Source organism: Gouania willdenowi, unplaced genomic scaffold, assembly GCF_900634775.1.
Source record: "Gouania willdenowi unplaced genomic scaffold, fGouWil2.1 scaffold_234_arrow_ctg1, whole genome shotgun sequence".
Lineage (NCBI taxonomy): Eukaryota > Metazoa > Chordata > Actinopteri > Blenniiformes > Gobiesocidae > Gouania > Gouania willdenowi.
Genome location: NW_021144990.1, coordinates 1 through 19,850, shown reverse-complemented (window position 1 = coordinate 19,850; position 19,850 = coordinate 1). Strand labels below are relative to the sequence as shown.

At 40.1% G+C, this 19,850-nt stretch overlaps 1 protein-coding gene across 1 annotated transcript in view; it reads left to right on the top strand.

Moving 5' to 3' along the window:
* The window catches only part of LOC114459022 (protein NLRC3-like), a gene marked incomplete at its 3' end in the record, with an annotated part of 94,130 nt that extends 91,378 nt beyond the window's left edge, over positions 1-2,752 (top strand). The window contains exons 2-4 of the mRNA XM_028441408.1: positions 511-2,344; positions 2,422-2,595; positions 2,691-2,752. Of these exons, the coding sequence (XP_028297209.1) occupies positions 511-2,344; positions 2,422-2,595; positions 2,691-2,752 (2,070 nt within the window). The remainder of the gene's footprint in view (positions 1-510; positions 2,345-2,421; positions 2,596-2,690) is intronic.
* Between the last annotated feature and the right edge of the window lie 17,098 nt (positions 2,753-19,850).

Here is a 19,850-nt window from a genome sequence, read left to right as displayed (position 1 = left end):
TGTGTCAGCCTGTGATCAAACCACTGTACACACACACACACACACACACACTGATGATTGGAGCAGACCTTAACTCATCGCCTTTAATGTGTTTGTCTTCCAGCTGCTGGAGGACAACATCATCAGCTTTGTTAAGGCTGAACTCAAACACATGCAAAAGATTGTGGATGGAGATGATCCAGAGTGCTCAGAGAGTCAGATGGAGGGTGAAGATGAGGAGCAGAGGAGGAGCAGGGAGGCCTTTCTGAACATCACACTGTATTTCCTGAAGAGGATGAAGCAGGAGGGGCTGGCTGAGCGTCTGCAGAGCAGTAAGAGCATGTGAACATCTTCACTGTGAGGAACATCACATGAAGGACACAAAGCTGGCTTTTCTTTTTCAAAGCATGATTCAATCAGTCACATTTAATCTGAGGAACCATCCAGACTGAGAACATCACACACTTTGATCTCCAATGTTCAAACCTGCTCTGACTTCTCCACTCTAACATTAAGTTTGTCTTCATTCAGGAACAAAGGCTCATCGATACCAACGTGAGCTGAAGTCCAAGTTGAAGAAGAAATTCCAGTGTGTGTCTGAGGGCGTGGCTAAAGCAGGAAGTCCAACCCTCCTGAAGGAGATCTTCACAGAGCTCTACATCACAGAGGGAGGGGGTGGAGAGGTCAACCAGGAACATGAGGTCATGCACATAGAAACAGCATCCAGGAGATCAGACACAGCAGAAAGAGCCATCACACTAGAAGAGCTCTTTAAAGCTCCTCCTGGAAGACCTCGACCAATCAGGACAGTGATGACAAAAGGCGTGGCTGGCATTGGGAAAACACTCTTAACACACAAGTTCACTGTAGACTGGGCTGAAGACAAAGCCCAGCAGGAGGTCCACTACACATTTCCACTGACTTTCAGAGAGCTGAACGTGCTGAGGGGGAGGAGCTTCAGCTTGGTGGGACTTGTTGATCACTTCTTCTCTGGAAGCAAAGAAGCAGGAATCTGCAGCTTCCAAGACTTCCTGGTTTTGTTCATCTTGGATGGTCTGGATGAGTGTCGGCTCCCTCTGGACTTCCTCAGCACTCAGACCCTGACTGATGTCTCAGAGTCCACCTCAGTGGATGTTCTGCTGATAAACCTCATCAGAGGAGAATTGCTTCCATCAGCCCTCCTCTGGATAACCACACGGCCTGCAGCAGCCAATCAGATTCCTCCTGAATTTGTGGACATGGTGACAGAGGTCAGAGGGTTCACTGACCCTCAGAAGGAGGAGTACTTTGGGAGGAGGTCCACAGATAAAAAGCAGGTCAGCAGGATCATTTCCCACATCAGAACGTGTCGTAGCCTCCACATCATGTGCCACATCCCGCTCTTCTTCTGGATCACTGCTACAGTTCTGGAGGACGTGTTGAAGAGCAGAAAGGAGCGAGAGCTGCCCAGGACTCTGACTCAGATATACAGCCACTATGTGGTCCTTCAGAACAAAGTCAAGATGGTGAAGTTTGATGGAGGAGCTGCCACAGATCCACACTGGAGTCCACAGAGCAGGACGATGATGGAGTCTCTGGGAAAACTGGCTTTTGAGCAGCTGAAGAAAGGAAAGCTGATCTTCTATGAGAGTGACCTGACAGAGTGTGGCATGGACCTCAGAGCAGCCTCAGTGTGCTCAGGAGTGTTCACACAGGTCTTCAGAGAGGAGAGCAGCCTGTACCAGGACAAGGTGTTCACCTTCATCCACCTGAGCCTTCAGGAGTTTCTGGCTGCTCTTCATGTCCATCAGACCTTCATCAGCTCTAAAGTCAACCTGCTGGAACATCAACCACAGAATAAGTCATGGATGCTTTTATTTCAAAAACCAATTCTGAACCTTCTCCATAGTGGAGGTCAGCCTGACTTAAACCTTCTCCACCAGAGTGTTGTGGACGAGGCCTTACGGAGTCCAAATGGACACTTGGACTTGTTCCTCCGCTTCCTGCTGGGTCTTTCACTGCCGACCAATCTGAGGCTCCTACAAGGCCTGCTGACACAAACAGGAAGTGACTCACAGACCAATCAGAGAACAGTTAAATACATCAAGAAGAAGCTGAGTGAGAGTTTGTCCACAGAGAGAAGCATCAACCTGTTCCACTGTCTGAATGAAGTGAATGATCACTCTCTGCTGGAACAGATCCAACAGTCCATGAGATCAGGACGTCTCTCCACAGAGGAACTGTCTCCTGCTCAGTGGTCAGCTCTGGTCTTCATCTTACTGTCATCACAAGAACATCTGGATGTCTTTGACCTGAAGAGTTTCTCTCCTTCAGAGGAAGCTTTTCTGAAGCTCCTCCCAGTGATCAAAGCCTCCAAGAAAGTTGAGTATGTGATTTTAGAAGAACATGTATTTAATTCTCTCACAGACAAACATCTGTATGGTTTCTCTGATTCTTCATCAGGTTGAGTTTCTGTGGTCTCTCAGAGAGAAGCTGTGCAGCTCTGTCCTCAGTCCTCAGCTCTCAGTCCTCCAGTGTGAAACATCTGGACCTGAGTAACAATGATCTGCAGGATTCAGGAGTGAAGCTGCTGTGTGAAGGACTGAAGAGTCCTCACTGTAACCTGGACTATCTCAGGTCAGTGGATCACATGTTCCATCAACATTGTCCTGTTCCTCATCTCCTCACTTGTTTCCTGAGTTATGGATGTTTTTCTGATTCCAGTCTGTCAGGTTGTGTCATCACAGAGGTGGGCGGGGCTTCTCTGGCAGCAGCTTTGAGCTCCAACTCCTCCAGTGTGAGAGAGCTGGACCTGAGCTACAACCATCCAGGAGACTCAGCAGTGAAGCTGCTCTCTCAGATACTGAACACTCTGAGGTGAGACACATCACAGCAGCTCATCACATGTTCACATCAATCCCCATCACATGTGTGACAGAGAGCTGTATCAGAGGAATGTGATGAAGGTGTGAGAGGTGGGACACTAAAGGAGGAGGACTGGGACAGGTTAGAGGGATGAAGGACACAGATAAGAAGGTAGTGAGGAGTGAGGAGAGGCTGATGGAGAACTATGAGGAGCCGATGAAGGAATGAGAGAGAAGATCAGAGGAGGTGGAACCAATCAGTGAGGATTGTGTTCATACAGAAATATAAATATATCTTATTAACTTATATTTTAATTATTACTCTGACACAAGTTATCAAGTCAAAAAATTAGAGATGAACTGAAATGTAAATTACTGGTCCAAAACCAAAATAAACATTTCCAGCTCTGAATGTTACTAACCACTAAAATTAAAACATTGTAATTGTATAAATTATTACCAATGTTTCAAATAATCAATCAATTAAAGGTTGGTTAGGGGAAATTAAGATTATGTGCTCTGAAAAAGGAACAAAGAAAATCCATCATGTGTAGCAGCTGTAAACCTGTAAAAACTTTGACCAATGGAAAAAGGAAGTTTTTTTTTTATTTATAAACCAATCACGTCTTTCTGTCTCCCTGCTCGTTCTCCACCCCTCGCGTGCACGAGCCCACACTCATAGTGCGTCATTGGTGACAGACTTAAAACAGAGTTTTTAGTCACGTTTAACATACAGTATATAATGATAAAGTTTAGTGTTTACTTACTGCTGAATGAGACGACGTAGTTTCTACACAATACAAACAATGAGCTTAGATCCACTTCTGCAGCAGCAGTGCTAATGCATGTGAGTGAGACAGAGCACAGAGGGGAGGGGGGTAAGCTACATTCAAAATCATGCTAGCTTTAGAAAATCACCTACCCTGCTTTTAAAATATGAAAATATTTATTTAGCACTGACATTCCAACAATGCGTAATATAAAATAAAATATTAAAATGTTTAACTTGACCCACTCATACAATTATTAAAACAGAAATATGTATGTTTTTAAAACGTTTTAAATTTATTTCAAACTGTAGACTTATGTTATAAATATCATTGTTTAACAATTGTTAGAGTTTTCGAGCTAACTCTCGTGTTCAGTACCTGAGATTTCATACAGAGAGACATAGTCAGAGGTTTTACTGAATCAATCAATCAATTTATTAGAGATGAACAGAAAATGAATCAACAAGTCATAACAAGTCAATAGAAGAACAGACACTCATCTAAAACACAGCTGTGGTCCTCAGGGTCTGCTCACTCCCTGGGCCCCAAACATAGATTTATCAGTGTTTTTATATATTTAGAAATCAAATGATCAGCTCCTTGTAATTAGTTAAAGATGTCATTTACTGGTGATTTGAAGCAATACAAATTATGTTTAAGATTTATTGATTTATTCGTTATTATTGATCATTTCGGGGTCTTTAGTGTCTGTTTATTTGATTTATTTAGGTATATAGAACATGAGTTGTTTAACGTGTATTAAGTTTAATTTTAAACTATAATTATTCTTATTTATAAATGATTTAGACTTTGTGCCTTTTGAGTCAAACTAACATTTTAGTGTTAATCTGATTGTCTTGTTTATATCTGATTTGTCTCTTCGTTTAAGTACATGGTTGTGTTATTTTTAGATTTAGATTAAGTTGAAATCAGATGTTCTGAAACTGTTTGTCCTTGTTCTGAAAATGACAGCTAACAAGTTGAGCTGAATATATTTTATGAATTGATTTGTTGAGTATAAAGATATATAATTATAGTATTACACACAAAAAGAAACCATGAATAATAATCCATTCTAACATTTCCTCTCTTCACACTGTTTAACAGTGTGACTATATAAAATTATGAATACGACAAAATATTTAATTCAGACTATGTTTTATTATGTTATATTAACATTTTTTTTTTAGAAATTGTAATATCAGGTTACTTAATGTAAGCTCGTTAATTTATTTTAACATTATTTTGTTTCAAGTTATATTCCAATTTTGTTTACCATTGTTAGAGTGGGACAAAAACTTTTATTTAACTTTATTACATTTATTTGGATTTACTCTGAGACTATGTTTTAATATAAGAAAAAAGTTATAAGTAGAACAGAACAGAATACAAATATGATTTGTGTTTAAATTGAATATACACAGTAAACTTGAAATTAGCCACTTATATTTATCTGTACAAACAATAACTGAATACATGATCATCAAAATCAATCTTATAAAACATCACATGATTACAAAAGGTGTTGTAAGAATTATTCAATACAGATTTTATTATTTTTTTATTACATACAACCACATAGTGAGGTGAGTCTATGATTGCTATGTAGTGTGTGTGTATTTTATTTTAATATCACTTCTCTTTCCATGTGAATGTGAAAACCCACAGCAGGAACCTTAACTGATTGATTGATTGATTCTTATTTCTTAGTGAGGAAAAATGCATTCACGGTCCTGCCTGCCCACAGCGACCAGTCAGGAAATGACTTTCAGAAATTATTATCAATCTTCATCAAATTTATATGGAAGCTTTTGAAGCACAAACGACAAAAAATTGATTATGATTTTTTTAAATATTTCAAGTTATAATTTCTATCTAATTCTATCCATGTCCACATATTTATTTATCTATCTGAGGATATAAATACACATAAGGGTTTTAGTTGTGAGATTTTTAGAACATAAAGAGAGGAAAATGACAATATTTTACACAGTTGTAACATAATATTCAAACTGACAGAGATTATTAAAGAAGTGAATAAAAAAGTAAGAAAATAACCCAAAGAACTGTAAAGTAAATCAAATCATTAGAATAAAACAGTAATTAGAACAAAACAGAAATGTAACCAGGTGTTATGTTAATTTATGCCTCTACTAATATTTATATAGATTACAAGGGAACAGATTTGTGATTGTATTTATGTCTTTATTATCTCTCTAAAGAGTCCTAGTTAAATCTATAGACCACGTACCATGTACAGTTCAGCCCCCCCCACCTTTGATTAGACGTTTTAGGTGGTGAGGTTGTTTTTATAACCTCAGGTGATCAGCCACTGTTCTGCATTCTGGGCCAGGGTCTATACAGTATATATGATTCCTCAATATATGAAATAATGTTATCCATGTCTGTTATTAAGATCATTAGTTCATTTACCTTTTAACTGAAAAATATGACTTTTATTCAAGCTACAACTGTAAAGTGTTGTGGAGTGTTACAATGTGTATGTACTGTATGTGTGTATGTATATATGTGTGCAAACAGCTATCCTTCTATCACATGATCACTCACTCAAAGACACGCCCTGGTACATTTTTCACTCACAACACGTTTCTCTCAGTTATACATAAAGTGTCATCATCCATCAATCAATCACTCTATGACACGCCCACTAGCACACTCACACTCACAACACGTTTCTCCCATACATACAGCATGACATCATCCTTATTCATTCACCCACACATACGTGTGTGTGTGTGTGTGTGTGTGTGTGTGTGTGTGTGTGTGTGTGTGTGTGTGTGTGTGTGTGTGTGTGTGTGTGTGTGTGTGTGTGTGTGTGTGTGTGTGTGTGTGTGTGTGTGTTGTTTCCATAATATCTTATTTAATCAATGTTTATATGTTGTAATTATTCTGTTGTGTAAGTGTTTATTTTCTAGGTCAAACAATGTTATTTTTCTATTCTTTCTTTATCAGTTGTGAACAAGTTGTGTTGTGTGTTATCTAATGTTCTTTCTACCAGTTCACTGCAGTTCACACAAGATATAGTTTCATAATCATTCATTTCATTCATGTCAAAAAGAGGAGAAATTAATTTCTGGTTAATTTATTAAAGCTGTTTTAATTTAATATATGTTGATTTGGACATTTCTGATTTAAGATCAGAAAAACATTTGTTTGATGTGTGTTTTGTTTCTATGTTTATTATTATTAAATAATGTAATAATGTGAAAGTTGTGACTTTTTAGGACATTAGTGATTTTAAATGAAATATTCAAAATCAAACTAAAACATAAATATTGTTGTGGTTCCTATTTTTTTCTTAGTCTTTATATATTTTAGGTTTAAAAATAAAATAATTACTGGTTTATGGAGGAGATATTTTTATGTGAAACAATTCAAATCTAACTTTGAAACAAAGGCTGAACTTTTATTAAAAAGTTTCTCAACCAAAATGTATTTTAGTTTATTTTCCTAATTTGATATTACAATTTAAGTTTTTTAGTTTGTTCAATAATTAGTATTTTATCTTATTTCATTAATGTTTTCGTTTTTTAATTAAACATGAGACAAATTACAGAATTATTAGCGTTATCTATAAAACCTTATGGGATTGAACATATAGTTTTGATTGAATGATTTCTAAACTGATGTGTTTCATGTTAACATACACCAACATATTTTAGCAGCATCAGCATTATTGTTTTCTGTGACGTGTCCTTCAGTCTTTACTTGTTTTATCAGGAGGGAATGATTAGAACACTTTAGTTTAGTCTTTTCCCAGCAGCAGAGTTTTTTCAGAGTGTTTCCTTTTGAGGGAGAGTTCATTCTGTATTTGTCCATAGTATCCATAGCAACGGTCATCTACCAATCACTAACAGCCACTGGTAGATGACATGTCCAGATATTATTATTATTATTATTATTATTATTATTATTATTATTATTATTATTATTATTATTATTATTATTATTATTATTATTATTATTTCGATGTCATGTTTTTGTAGGAAACAGTTTGTTCTTTCTTCTAAGTTTAACATAATCAAAACTATCTGGATGGAGCCATTTTGAGTCTATAAGTTTTTATAATGTGTGTTTGGCTATTTTCAAAAAACAAAGTTGTCCTGATTTTTTTATTTTATTTTATTATTATCCAAGAGGTTTTTGGTAAACTATCATTATAACAAAAGTATTTTGTGTTGTCATATTTGGTGCCTTTGGAGATCAACTTATTTATTTATTTATTGACTTATTTAAGTATTTGTTTACTTATTTCTTTATTTAATTCAATCATTTTTATATTTATTTGTGTCTCAGTTTTCATTTATTCATTTAATTCATTTTTAGCCTATTCTAGTTGTAAAAGTTAAAGTAGTAAAATATATTTAAACTAAAGTATTTTATAATTATTATTTCTAGTGTTAATTATTTGTGTAAAGTTGTTCAGCTAATGTTCAAATCTATGTTTCTTTTTATTTTATTTTTTTCCATGTGTGTGTTTATGTGTAGATATATATGTATGGGTGTATATGTATTTTATCAATCTCTATTTATCAGTTATATATGGGTGTGTAATTATATGTGTTAGTGTATATATATGTACATTTATGTGAATGTTGAAGTTTTAGATACAAAGTCATAAATATATTTGATCAAGATTATTATTATTATTTATTAAAGAGAAGTGTTGAGAGGTTAGTAAATTATACTCCTGTGAATATGTATTGATGTCTTATGTTTAATTTTCCTTTTTATTATGTTTTTGAAATAATCACTATATACAGTCAATCAATAGGTTTGTTTATTCATTTATTTATCATTGTAATGTATTAGAATTCATAAGACAAATGTATTTCTAAAGGGAGAATTATGATTTAGTGTGTGATATTATCCACATTCAAAAACTAAAAAGAATAAAAATATGTACGACTACCAAACTTATTTAAACTACAAAGGACCAAATAGTGTATATATACATATATATAATAGTGTATAGTTAAGATCAGAGGAGGTGGAACCAATCAGTGAGGATGAAGAGAGGAACACTTTGAAGGAGATGAAGAAGGTGAAGCTGTTGAAGACAAACCAGTAGAAACATGGAGAGCTTGATGGAGATGGCATCAGGTTTCTGAGCAGCACTTTGGACTCTTTAGGTGTGTAAATCACTGCCTGTGTTTGCTCCTGCAGGGCGGACCATGGAGGAGAGCAGAGGATCAAAGCTGGTGTGAGGAAGTGTAAGTGTGTGTGTGTGTTCATTCAAAGTGTCCTCATGAAGCTCTGAGTGAATGAACATGTCAGTGATACAGAGAGAATGAAGCATCACATGATCAACTGTTGTTTCTTTGTGTCTCATCAGATTTCTGTCACATTCACCTCGACACAAACTCCATCAACAGAAACCTCAGACTGTCTGACAACAACAGGATGGTGACATGTGTGGAGGAGGAGGAGCTTTATCCTGATCATCAGGACAGATTTGATATCTATCAGGTTCTGTGTAGTACTGGTCTGACTGGTCGCTGTTACTGGGAGGTGGAGTGGAATGGAGATGTTTCTATAGCAGTGAGTTACAGAGGAATCAGAAGAAAAGGAAAGAGTCATGATTGTTGGTTTGGATTTAATAATCAGTCCTGGATTCTGGAATGTTCTAGTGGTTTTTACTCCTTCAGACACAATAACATAGAAACACGTACCTCCTGTCCCTGTGGTTCCTCTGGTAGAGTAGGAGTGTATGTGGACTGTCCTGATGGACGTCTGTCCTTCTATGAAGTCTCCTCTGACTCTCTGACACTCATCCACACCGTCTGTACCTCCTTCACTGACACTCTGTATCCTGGGTTTTGGTTTTGGTTTGGTTCCTCAGTGTCTCTGAGTCCTCTGTGAGACAGAAAGACAGACAGACAGACACAGCTACACAGACACTAAGACAAAGAGACAGACACACTGACAGACAAACAGACAGACAGGCAGACGGACACACTGACAAACACAGCTACACAGACAGACAGACACACTGACAGACAAACAAACATACACACAGACAGACAGACACTTAGACAGACACACAGACAGACAGACACGCAAACAGACAGACAGACAAACAGACACGCAGACAGACAGACAGACACATAGACTGACAGACAGACAGACACATAGACTGACAGACAGACACGCAGACAGACAGACAGACAAACAGACACGCAGACAGACAGACAGACACATAGACTGACAGACAGACAGGCAGACAAACACACACACACACACACACACAGACAGACAGACAGACACAGACAGACAGACAGCTACACAGACAGACAGACACACCGACAGACAAACAGACACGCAGACAGAACGACAGCAACACAGACAGACACACACATAATGACAGACACAGACACACAGCTACACAGACACACACGCACAGACAGGCAGGCATAAACATAGACAGACAGACACATAGACTGACAGACAGACAGACACGCAGACAGACAGACAGACAGACACACACAGCTACACAGACACACTGACAGACAGACAGACACAGCTACACAGACAGACACGCAGACAAACACACACACACCTACAGACAGTCAGCCACACAGACAGACAAACACACACTAACACACACATAGACAGACAGACAGACACAAACAGACAGACACAGCTACACAGACAGACAGACAGACAGACACACACAGCTACACAGACACACTGACAGACAGACAGACACAGCTACACAGACAGACACGCAGACAAACACACACACACCTACAGACAGTCAGACACACAGACAGACAGACACACAGGCAGGCAGACACGCAGACAAACACACACACACACACACACACATACACACACACCTACAGACATTCAGACACACAGACAGACAGACATACACACAGGCAGGCAAACAGACGGACAGACAGACAAACACAGCTACACAGACAGACAGACAGACACACACACACCTACAGACAGACAGACAGACATACCTACAGACTGACAGACAGCTACACAGACAGACAGGCACTTAGACAGACACACAGACAGACAGACACACACAGCTACACAGACAGACAGACAGACACTTAGACAGACACACAGACAGACAGACACACACACAGCTACACAAACAGACAGACAGACACGCAGACAAACACACACACACACACACACACACACACACCTACAGACAGTCAAACACACAGACAGACAGACACACAGGCAGGCAGACAGACAGACAGACACACATGCACAGACAGACAGACTCTTAGACAAACAGACACACAGACAGACAGACAGACACGCAGACAGACAGACAGACAGACAGAAGGCAACACACACAGAAAGACAGATACAGACACACACAGAGACAGGCAGGCAGAAACATAGACAGACAAACAGACAGACACACAGACAGGCAGACAGACACAGACAAACAGACAGGCAGACACACACATACACAGAAAGACACACACACACATACACAGATAGACAGACACAGCAACAGACAGACAGACACAGCTACACAGACAGACAGACAGACAGACAGACACATCGACAGACACACACAGCTACACAGACAGACAGACAGACACACCGACAGACAGACACAGCCACACAGACAGACAAACAGACAGACACACCGACAGACAGACACACACAGCTACACAGACAGACAGATACATACACACACAGACAAACAGACACACTTACAGACAGACACACAGCTACGCAGACACACACACACAGACAGACAGACAGACACTTAGACAGACACACAGACAGACAGACACACACACACACACACACACACACACAGACAGACAGACACACTGACAGACAGACACACACACACACACACACAGACAGACAGACACACTGACAGACAGACACACACAGCTACACAGACAGACAGCCAGCCAGACAGACAGACAGATACAAAACAGACAGCCACACAGACAGAGAGATAGACAGAAGTGTCTCTGAGTCCTCTGTGAGACAGACAGACAAGATGACTGACTTCCTGTTTGGTTTTGGGCGGGGTTATAATGTAACTTTTTGCTCATCTTGGGGTCAAGAATACATGTAAATTTGATGTGAATCCATAGAAAAATAGCAAAGATACAGTATTTAGAATGTGACGGTGAAGGATTTTACAGTGACATTATAGGCCCCTCCCACTGATCACAGCCTGTTTTTTCTATCAGGACCTTTTCCCATCTTATAAGATTCATCCAACACTATTTTGAAGTCAACACGACATATCTTCTTTCCGGACGCCTAAAAGTGGAACCATCTGAGAACACAAAGCATGAGGTCACATCTGCCTCATGTTCTTCTTCTCCACAAAAGTGAAACTAGTCCTAATTCACTAGTTTTATTATGAATGATGATAAATGTGTACAGAATAAAGCAGATGATGTTAGTCCATCACCTGAGGATTATAGAGGGGATACATTTTCTATCAGGCACAGTGAGACAGGCTGAAATCATTTGTATCTCCTGATAACATGTTCTGGTCCACAGTCCTGTATCACCATGTGTCTGTGTTGAGAATGTCTGAATAAATGCTATGAAGTTATGATGATCAACAGAGGGTGAATAAAAAAATACACCACTATCTAAAGATCAGATCTCCTGTGTAAAGGAAAGTGAGTTACATCAACAACTACTGTTGGCAGTGCTGCAGTAAGTTCATCAGAACATCATTGAGTGAAAAAGGTGGATCTGAGTCTGACAGTGTGTTCAAATGTTCACAGTGGTGTTGATTTTACTGTATCACAAGTTGGACACATTGATCTAAAGACTGAATTACAGCGTGTTTGAGTCTAGAACCCAGAGAGTATTTAGCTAACTGGAGAATGGAGAATATATGACATTGTCCAGCAGATCTATGAATACTATTAACTTTAACAACATGTAATGTACAGAATAGCAAAAGCATTTATTTAGGTAGAAATTGTATTATTATTATCAAATTATATATTATTTAGGGGTCTATTGTGTCTGCTTTATTGGAATTATTAGGTATATATGAATTATTTAATATTTAAAATATAATTTTTGTTTGTTAACAATTTAGATTTTGTGTATTTTGCTCAAACTGTCTTTTTAGTGTTAATCTTACTGTCTGGATTATATCAGTTTTGTCTCTGTTTACGTCCATGGTTTTGTTGTTAGATTTAGATTAAGTTGAAATTAGTTAAAAAAGGAACCATGAATAATAATCCATGTTTAACAATCAAAGCTTGATCGTAACAATCCACATTTAGTTTTAATAATAAGGTTTGACCTGGGGGTCACTACTTTGGTACGACGCAGGAAGTGGACATCCCTGCTGTTTGTGGCGTGAACGTTGGGCGTGGCCTGTGAACACACTGTTTAAGGCCTGCTGGCCATTACAGTGCATCATAGACCTGCTGCCTGTACGTCTTTAAGTTTGTGTTTCCTAGTGTGTTCTGCTCACACTCGTCTTTTCTTTATATGATTGGTGCTAAGCCGCTATACGGCAGACTGTGTATATTGTTGTGTATTCCTGCTCCATTTGAATCCTAGGTTTTAATGCTGATTCAGGAGCTGACAGTCCCATCTGGTGGTGGTAACATTATGTTTGTTTGCAGTGCACCCCATTTATTCTGTATGTTTTGTAAGTTAAAGACCATGAAAAAGGGGGAACACCTTCTGAGAGTGCATAGTTATAGACCTTATGCAGAAGTGGAGTCAGCTCTTTTTTAAATGCTTTGTAATATTCTCCATGGAGGCCATCCACTCACTGACATGTGTGTGTGTGCCACAGACAACACTGCAGTAGTTCACACTGATCAACTGGAAAAATGTTGTAGGAGCCAGAGTGTCACATTAAATTAAGCATCACTATAAAATCAACCACATTTTATATTTAATAATAATTTACTCACACTTTGAAAGTTTTAGATATTGATACATTTTACAAAACAACTTTTTAATGTGATGTATTTGATCGTTCTGATTTTTTAAATGGACACAAGTCCTGAGAAAAATAACGTCCATTTTTGGACGATTCAGGTTTTTGTTTGTTTTTTCTCCTTTTCATATTGAAGCAAAGATACAGTAATATCATACAAGAGAAAATTATACCACTTTGTTTCACATATTGTTTTTTTTTGAAAAAAGACCAGTAATGATAGTATATGTTCACTTTATTTAATCACTTCCTCTTAAAATAAAAATATAGAACAACAAAAAAAACATGTTAAATGTTGACCACAAAAACCTATGGGCTCAGTCATGTGCTGGGCACGATGACCTCACCTCCCAGGGTGAAACATGGTCCTCTGACAGTTCAGGTTTTTTTAACCTCATCAGTAACCTGGACTGGGCAGTTGATGGGAGAATAAGCTTGCATCATCTCATTTGCAATTTTTAACAATAATTCCATGTCTGAATCGTCAAGCGTCAGCTCCGAGGTTTCTCCTGGGATCAGAACCTGGGTGGATTCCTCCAATCCAGACGGGATCAAACACTGTGTTGACTGATAAAAACCAGTGTGAGAAAACGACTGAGTGGAATTCTCAAGGTGCTGTTGGTGAAAATCAGGTAAATGCTGCCCAAGCTGATAGTGAACAGCAGGTTGATCTGATGAGCAGGTAGGATTACTGCCTTCACCACCATGCTGATTTTGGTCTGGAAGCTGTTGAGTCCTCTTCTGGTTGGCCACAGAATTGACCCTGTTTTTGACTGGTTTTCTTGTCATCTTGTGAAGAAGTTCAGGGTGTTCCCTTTTGAATTTGGGGTTCTGAAAGTATTTACATCCCCCCTTAGTGACCTTGGACCGAATCTTCTCGAAGCCATAGAGGTTGAGCTGGCGGTGGAAGGATTTGAAGTGTCTGTCTGAGATCTCACACCCTTGGGACAGGACCTCCTTCTCAAAGAGGAACTGGTTAATGATGACTATCTCACCCCTGCTGTCCCAGAAAATAGCATTGTTGGCCGGGTCATTCACCAGATTCCACAATTTGGCTGGAAACCTTTTTGTCTCAATGATGTCTTGAAAAGACCGTTGAGAAGCAGATGATTCCATATTCCTGACACGATTTCTGTAGAAAATTCTGTAGAAATGTTGGCTTCAAAAAGTTGTGTTGTTTTGAGAGTTTATCTGTGCTGTAGAATGACTAAAGATGAAAGCGGAAGCAGCTCAATGAAAAACTTCAAAGCAGCCTTTGTGAAACTGTCAACAAATGGTTTCCAAGGCAACCAATTCATTCTATGCAGTTTTAAATGTACACAAAGCTGCTATGTCCAAATCTGGCTGTCATCAGTGTATCTACGAAATCACCAGCCGCAGAGGGAAATGGGGGTCATGGGGGGGGGGTTGCCATTTTGAAACTTTCTTTGTCGCATTTTAGACCCTTTTTAAAAAAAAAAATGACACTCTGGTGGGTTTTTATTTTTTACTTTTTATTGACAACAATCAAAGCACATACAAACAGCAACAACAGTCCTGAGATTGGGCCCTATAGCTCTCAATAAAATATATATATATATGGTTGCAATAAAGGACAGGGGAAAAAGAATAGACGGTTAAAAAAAGTAGCCTATTCAAAAAGACTTAAAACTGGTCCCCATCTTCTTTTAAAGATGTGAGTCTGCTCTCGGTGCTGCTTCCGTTCCGGGTCATTCTGGCCTGGGGTCCGGACCCTGCTGGCTCTGGGCCCACCGGCGGGCGCCTGCCGGCTGCCCGTTCCGCGCGGCTCTGACCCCAGCAGAGGCTTTGGCTCCTCTGCTGGGGTCTCGGGCGGGGGGCTCTCTGGGCCCTTCCCTCAGGGGGTTGGGTGCTTGGGTGTGGGTGGGTGGGGGGGCTGGATGCTGGTGGGGGGCCTTGGGGTTGGGGGTTCTGGTCGGTGGGGGGATGCGCTGGGTGCTCGGCTGCTTGGGGCTTCTTCGGATGTGTGTGTGGGGGGCGGTGGCTGCCTCTCGGCCTGGGATCTTGGGGGCATCTGGGGGATTGCTCGGCCGCGGGGGGGTTGCCTGGGGCTCCCTGGCCCCCGCTCTTTCTGCTGGCCTGGCTGCATCTGCGGGCCCAGGGCAGTTCCTGGGTTTGCAGTAGCATTTTTTTTTTGCACATATACTGGTCTACGATGCACTGGCACGCCTTGGGATGTGGGTTAAAACTCATACTGGGCTTAACCTTAGACACGTTAATCCCAAATACCTGCTTTAGGTACTACCACTCACTCATTCCCCCTGTTCACAGCCACCACCATTATAGCTAAGCTTCACACTTGTCACCATACTGGCTGGATTACACAACATAATAAGCACAATTTATTCTACAACCTCACATCTCACCCTCACTGCAAAACAGTCTATTCTTCCCCACCTTTTCTATTTCCTGCCTTGAGTCTCTCCTCCCTGCTCCCTTTCCTCTCCCCTTCCCCTTCCCCCTCCACTTAGGTGTAACACTGCTCTCCCCTTTCGTATCCTCCCTATAATAAAAGATTTATTACCCTTCCTTAGGGAGGGCTGGTGATTGTCACAATTAAGCAATAAAAAAAATCAATGTATTTTATTGCAATAACAAAATATGCATTGCTGTCTGATAATGATTGCACTTCCTGTGGTGTTGACCTTTGACAGCATGTGCAGACAAGTAAAAAAAAAAAAACAAAAAAAACAAACAAACTGAGAAGCATTGATGGAATGTTCCTTTTTTGTGTGATTATTTGGAGATTTAAGGCTCTTCTGACCTTATCTGTTCCTTGTCTCTTTGCAATAAAGGAGAAGGCTGATGGGGGCAAGAAGACGTGCAGAGTGTTGGATCTTTTCCCTCCTTGTGAATAACACTAATAATGGCTTCAGACAATGACCAAGGGGGAACACCTTCTGAGAGTGCATAGTTATAGACCTTATGCAGAAGTGGAGTCAGCTCTTTTTCAAATGCTTTGTAATATTCTCCAGGGAGGCCATCCAACCGTGGAGATTTGTTGTTGTTGAGTTTAAAAATGCGTTTTTTGTAATTGGGTGTGTTATTTGGTCGTCTTCCTCCTTGAGCAATTTCCTCAGATTCATTGATTTAAGGAGATTTTCAGTCATTTTTATCTTATTTGGGCAGTTTTCTTCCCTATAGAACTCCTGGTAATAATTGGTAAATGCCTTTGTCATATCCTTCGGCTGCAGCATCATATCCCCAGTACTTGGGCATTGTATTTTATGCACTACTCTAGCTGAAACGCTAATACGCTGTAAATTGCAGTTGCTTTCGTTACATGGAATTTTAAGTAACTTTTACTCCGAGACCCGAAATTTGGTGTACTTAGTTAATATTCCAAGTATGAATAACACTCTGACGATAAAGTAGTGTTTAATAGCATTCCTATTTATTAGTAACAATTTTTCAGTTCCCAAAATAAGATATTTGAAGTGTTTAATACATTTACTTGATGTTAGTAATGATTACGTTGCCGCTTGTCCTTCTTACTGACATAGTCATGTATCGTCATCCTGCGCATGCGCTTTCAAATCCTACCAAATTCTGCCCGCTATTATGCGCTTAAATCTCCGGAGAAAACATCCAGCCACGCTTTGCCCCAGCTTCGTGCAACACAACGTTTAATTATCGTTTTTGGTAAGTTTAGCAATTAAGAAAGAGTAAACCTAGAAACTTAAAATATTATCTGTTGTTTAATATCAAAACTAAAGCTGAAGTGAGACATGTAAACTGCTGCAAATGACACCGGCGTTACTATCGACGGTGAAACCGGGGTCCAGGTGCGGTGTCGGGCCATGGAGGAAGGAAGAAAATTAACAGCACTGTAATGAAGCGCTAGATATGCCTCTGTTTTAGTGAATGGAATAGCTCGAGACGCCTCGTTAGGTAACGCTTAAAAGTGGCAGGAATGGCAGGAGGAATTGAAGATGAAGTTAGGCATGTTTTTTTTTTTTACTCAAACCCAGGCTACAGGTAGCATCTCACCGCTAGCGTACCAGTTATAGCTCCACTAAAGCACACAGAGGGCACAAACAACCCTACCCCCGCGTCCCCCATCGGAGCCGCGGGACGCAATGCAGGGTCTCTCGGTGCTCCTACACCTGCGTAAACCATATGTTGTGGATGTAAACCTGTCAGTTCTGCTGCGTTCGGCCTGAACGTGCCTTTAGAGCAGCCAAATGGAGAGACTTCCCCGCGAGCACTCGAAGAATTTGACTATTGATGCCAAGACAAAAAGCTATAATAGCCGTGAAATGAGTTTAGACTGAGTGAGTACAGCTTCATTGTCTTTTTAAGTGGGATTCAAACCTATAGCAATGCATTTGTACCCTCATATTTGTGAAACTAGTCCTGTCAGAAGTATGTATTGATATAGTGGGAGCTTCAGTAGAGTTGTCAATTATGGCCAAATGAGATGTGTTTGAAGGTTGGATGTACAAAGAGGTGTACATTAACCTGTACTCTGTAGTGTTATTAAGGAGGATATTTGCAGGTGCAAGCTGTGTACGAAATTTCAGGTGTCTGTAACTACACATGGATTAAACTGTGTTTTCTTTTAGAATGCTCCGTGTGCTTAATGATAGGGTGCAACACAACTCAATGTGTGTCAGGGAGATATGTGCCATTGAGGTTTTTTTTTACCATTCACGAAATTTCAGCTCGATTAATCACGGCGTCACACGTATTATTATTTATTAAAGATGACGAGAGTGTGTGTGTGTGTGTGTGTGTGTGTGTGTGTGTGTGTGTGTGTGTGTGTGTGTGTGTGTGTGTGGCTCAAAAAAACATTTTTCACTGGGTCCGAATACCATGATGTTATGCCACTGCTTCCGGATGCTCTATTTTAGGGTAAACACTGAACAGACGTCCTCATTCAGAGGCATAAAAATTGTCTTAGAGGAATTTTGATTACTTTTCAAATGTCCGGGATTTTCATGCTACATTTACTCCGTCCTACTCAATAGAATGAAGTGGTATGTAATATCCCACCCCAGCACGTTGCGAAGGACAGCCATGTTTGTAGTTTTCTCTGTTGCTATTCGCTGGGCCGGCCTGAGAAGCAAACTACATCTCCCATAATCCTCGAGTAGGGTAGAGTAGAGGCTCGCGGGAGATGTTCCCGCACAATTGAGCGAGCGAAGGTGAGTAGAGTGTATTTTTTTTCCATCCACAGTGAAAATAGTAATGCAATAATGACTGCTGTCCGTGTTAATACATGTTGTTAGATGATGGAATAGCTAGATAACCGAACTCGAAGTGAGAAGGTTTAACTACCCCGCACGTTCACACAGTGACGGCAACATGCTGCTGACATGCTAAAACAGGTTGGAAACACATGTTTTTCCCCTAAATATAAAAGCCCGTTTAAGATGTGTTTTAGCCGGGTTTTTGCCTGGAATCTGGCACTCTCTTAAATTTGAGCTCTGGTCACTAACGCCAGAATGAGCGCGCTCACAGTATCGTTCATGAGGCAGAAATACAGTACGTTAAGTTCACATTCACTCAAAATATGAACGAGCATTCATTGAACTAGTTCAGGATCAACACTGCAGCTCAGGGCGGGCACGGCTGACTCTGTGGGGGGGGCACGGCCCGCCAATGTCCGCCCGTGCGCCGTGTCTGGGTGCATGTCATTGACCATAATCAATTATCTAAGCCGTGTGCGTGTCTGCATTCCTCCCAACGCTGCATGTTCTGTTTTAACAAGTGAAACGATTTGAAGACAGAAAGATACATACGTCACATCTCTGACAACACTCATGCTTCAAATTAAAAATCTGTCTCATCATTTTTCACACAATTCCAGTGTCATCTACAAGCATGGGGAAAGAACATCCACGATCCCTTCTTTCCTTCTCTCCTCCTTCACACACATCTTACGCAGGTTTGCCTTTGCTGCACGCAGTGGGTGACCACCTGAGACGGGAGAATACCGAGTGACAAGAAGCGCGCAGCCAAATGCGCGTAAAAAGGCGCTTAAGTCCAGACGGGAGAATACACTCCTTAATGTGGAAAACGTGAACGTTTCTCTGCGTTCCATCTGTTCCGTGGAGAAACCTTGACCCCCTCCCCCCGTCTCTGAGATAGAGTGCTGCTGACAGATGTAGTTATTTTTAGAATAACAAAAATTAAGATTAATCAACAGTCTGCAGTGTTAAAATAGCATTGTGATAATCTCTTTGGAAAACAGGGGGGAAAAAGCCATCGCACAGACAAACTTGACTTGCTTTTCTTTTGGAGAGCAAGCCATTAACTTGCTTACCAGTTTTACCCACTATATGTTTTGTT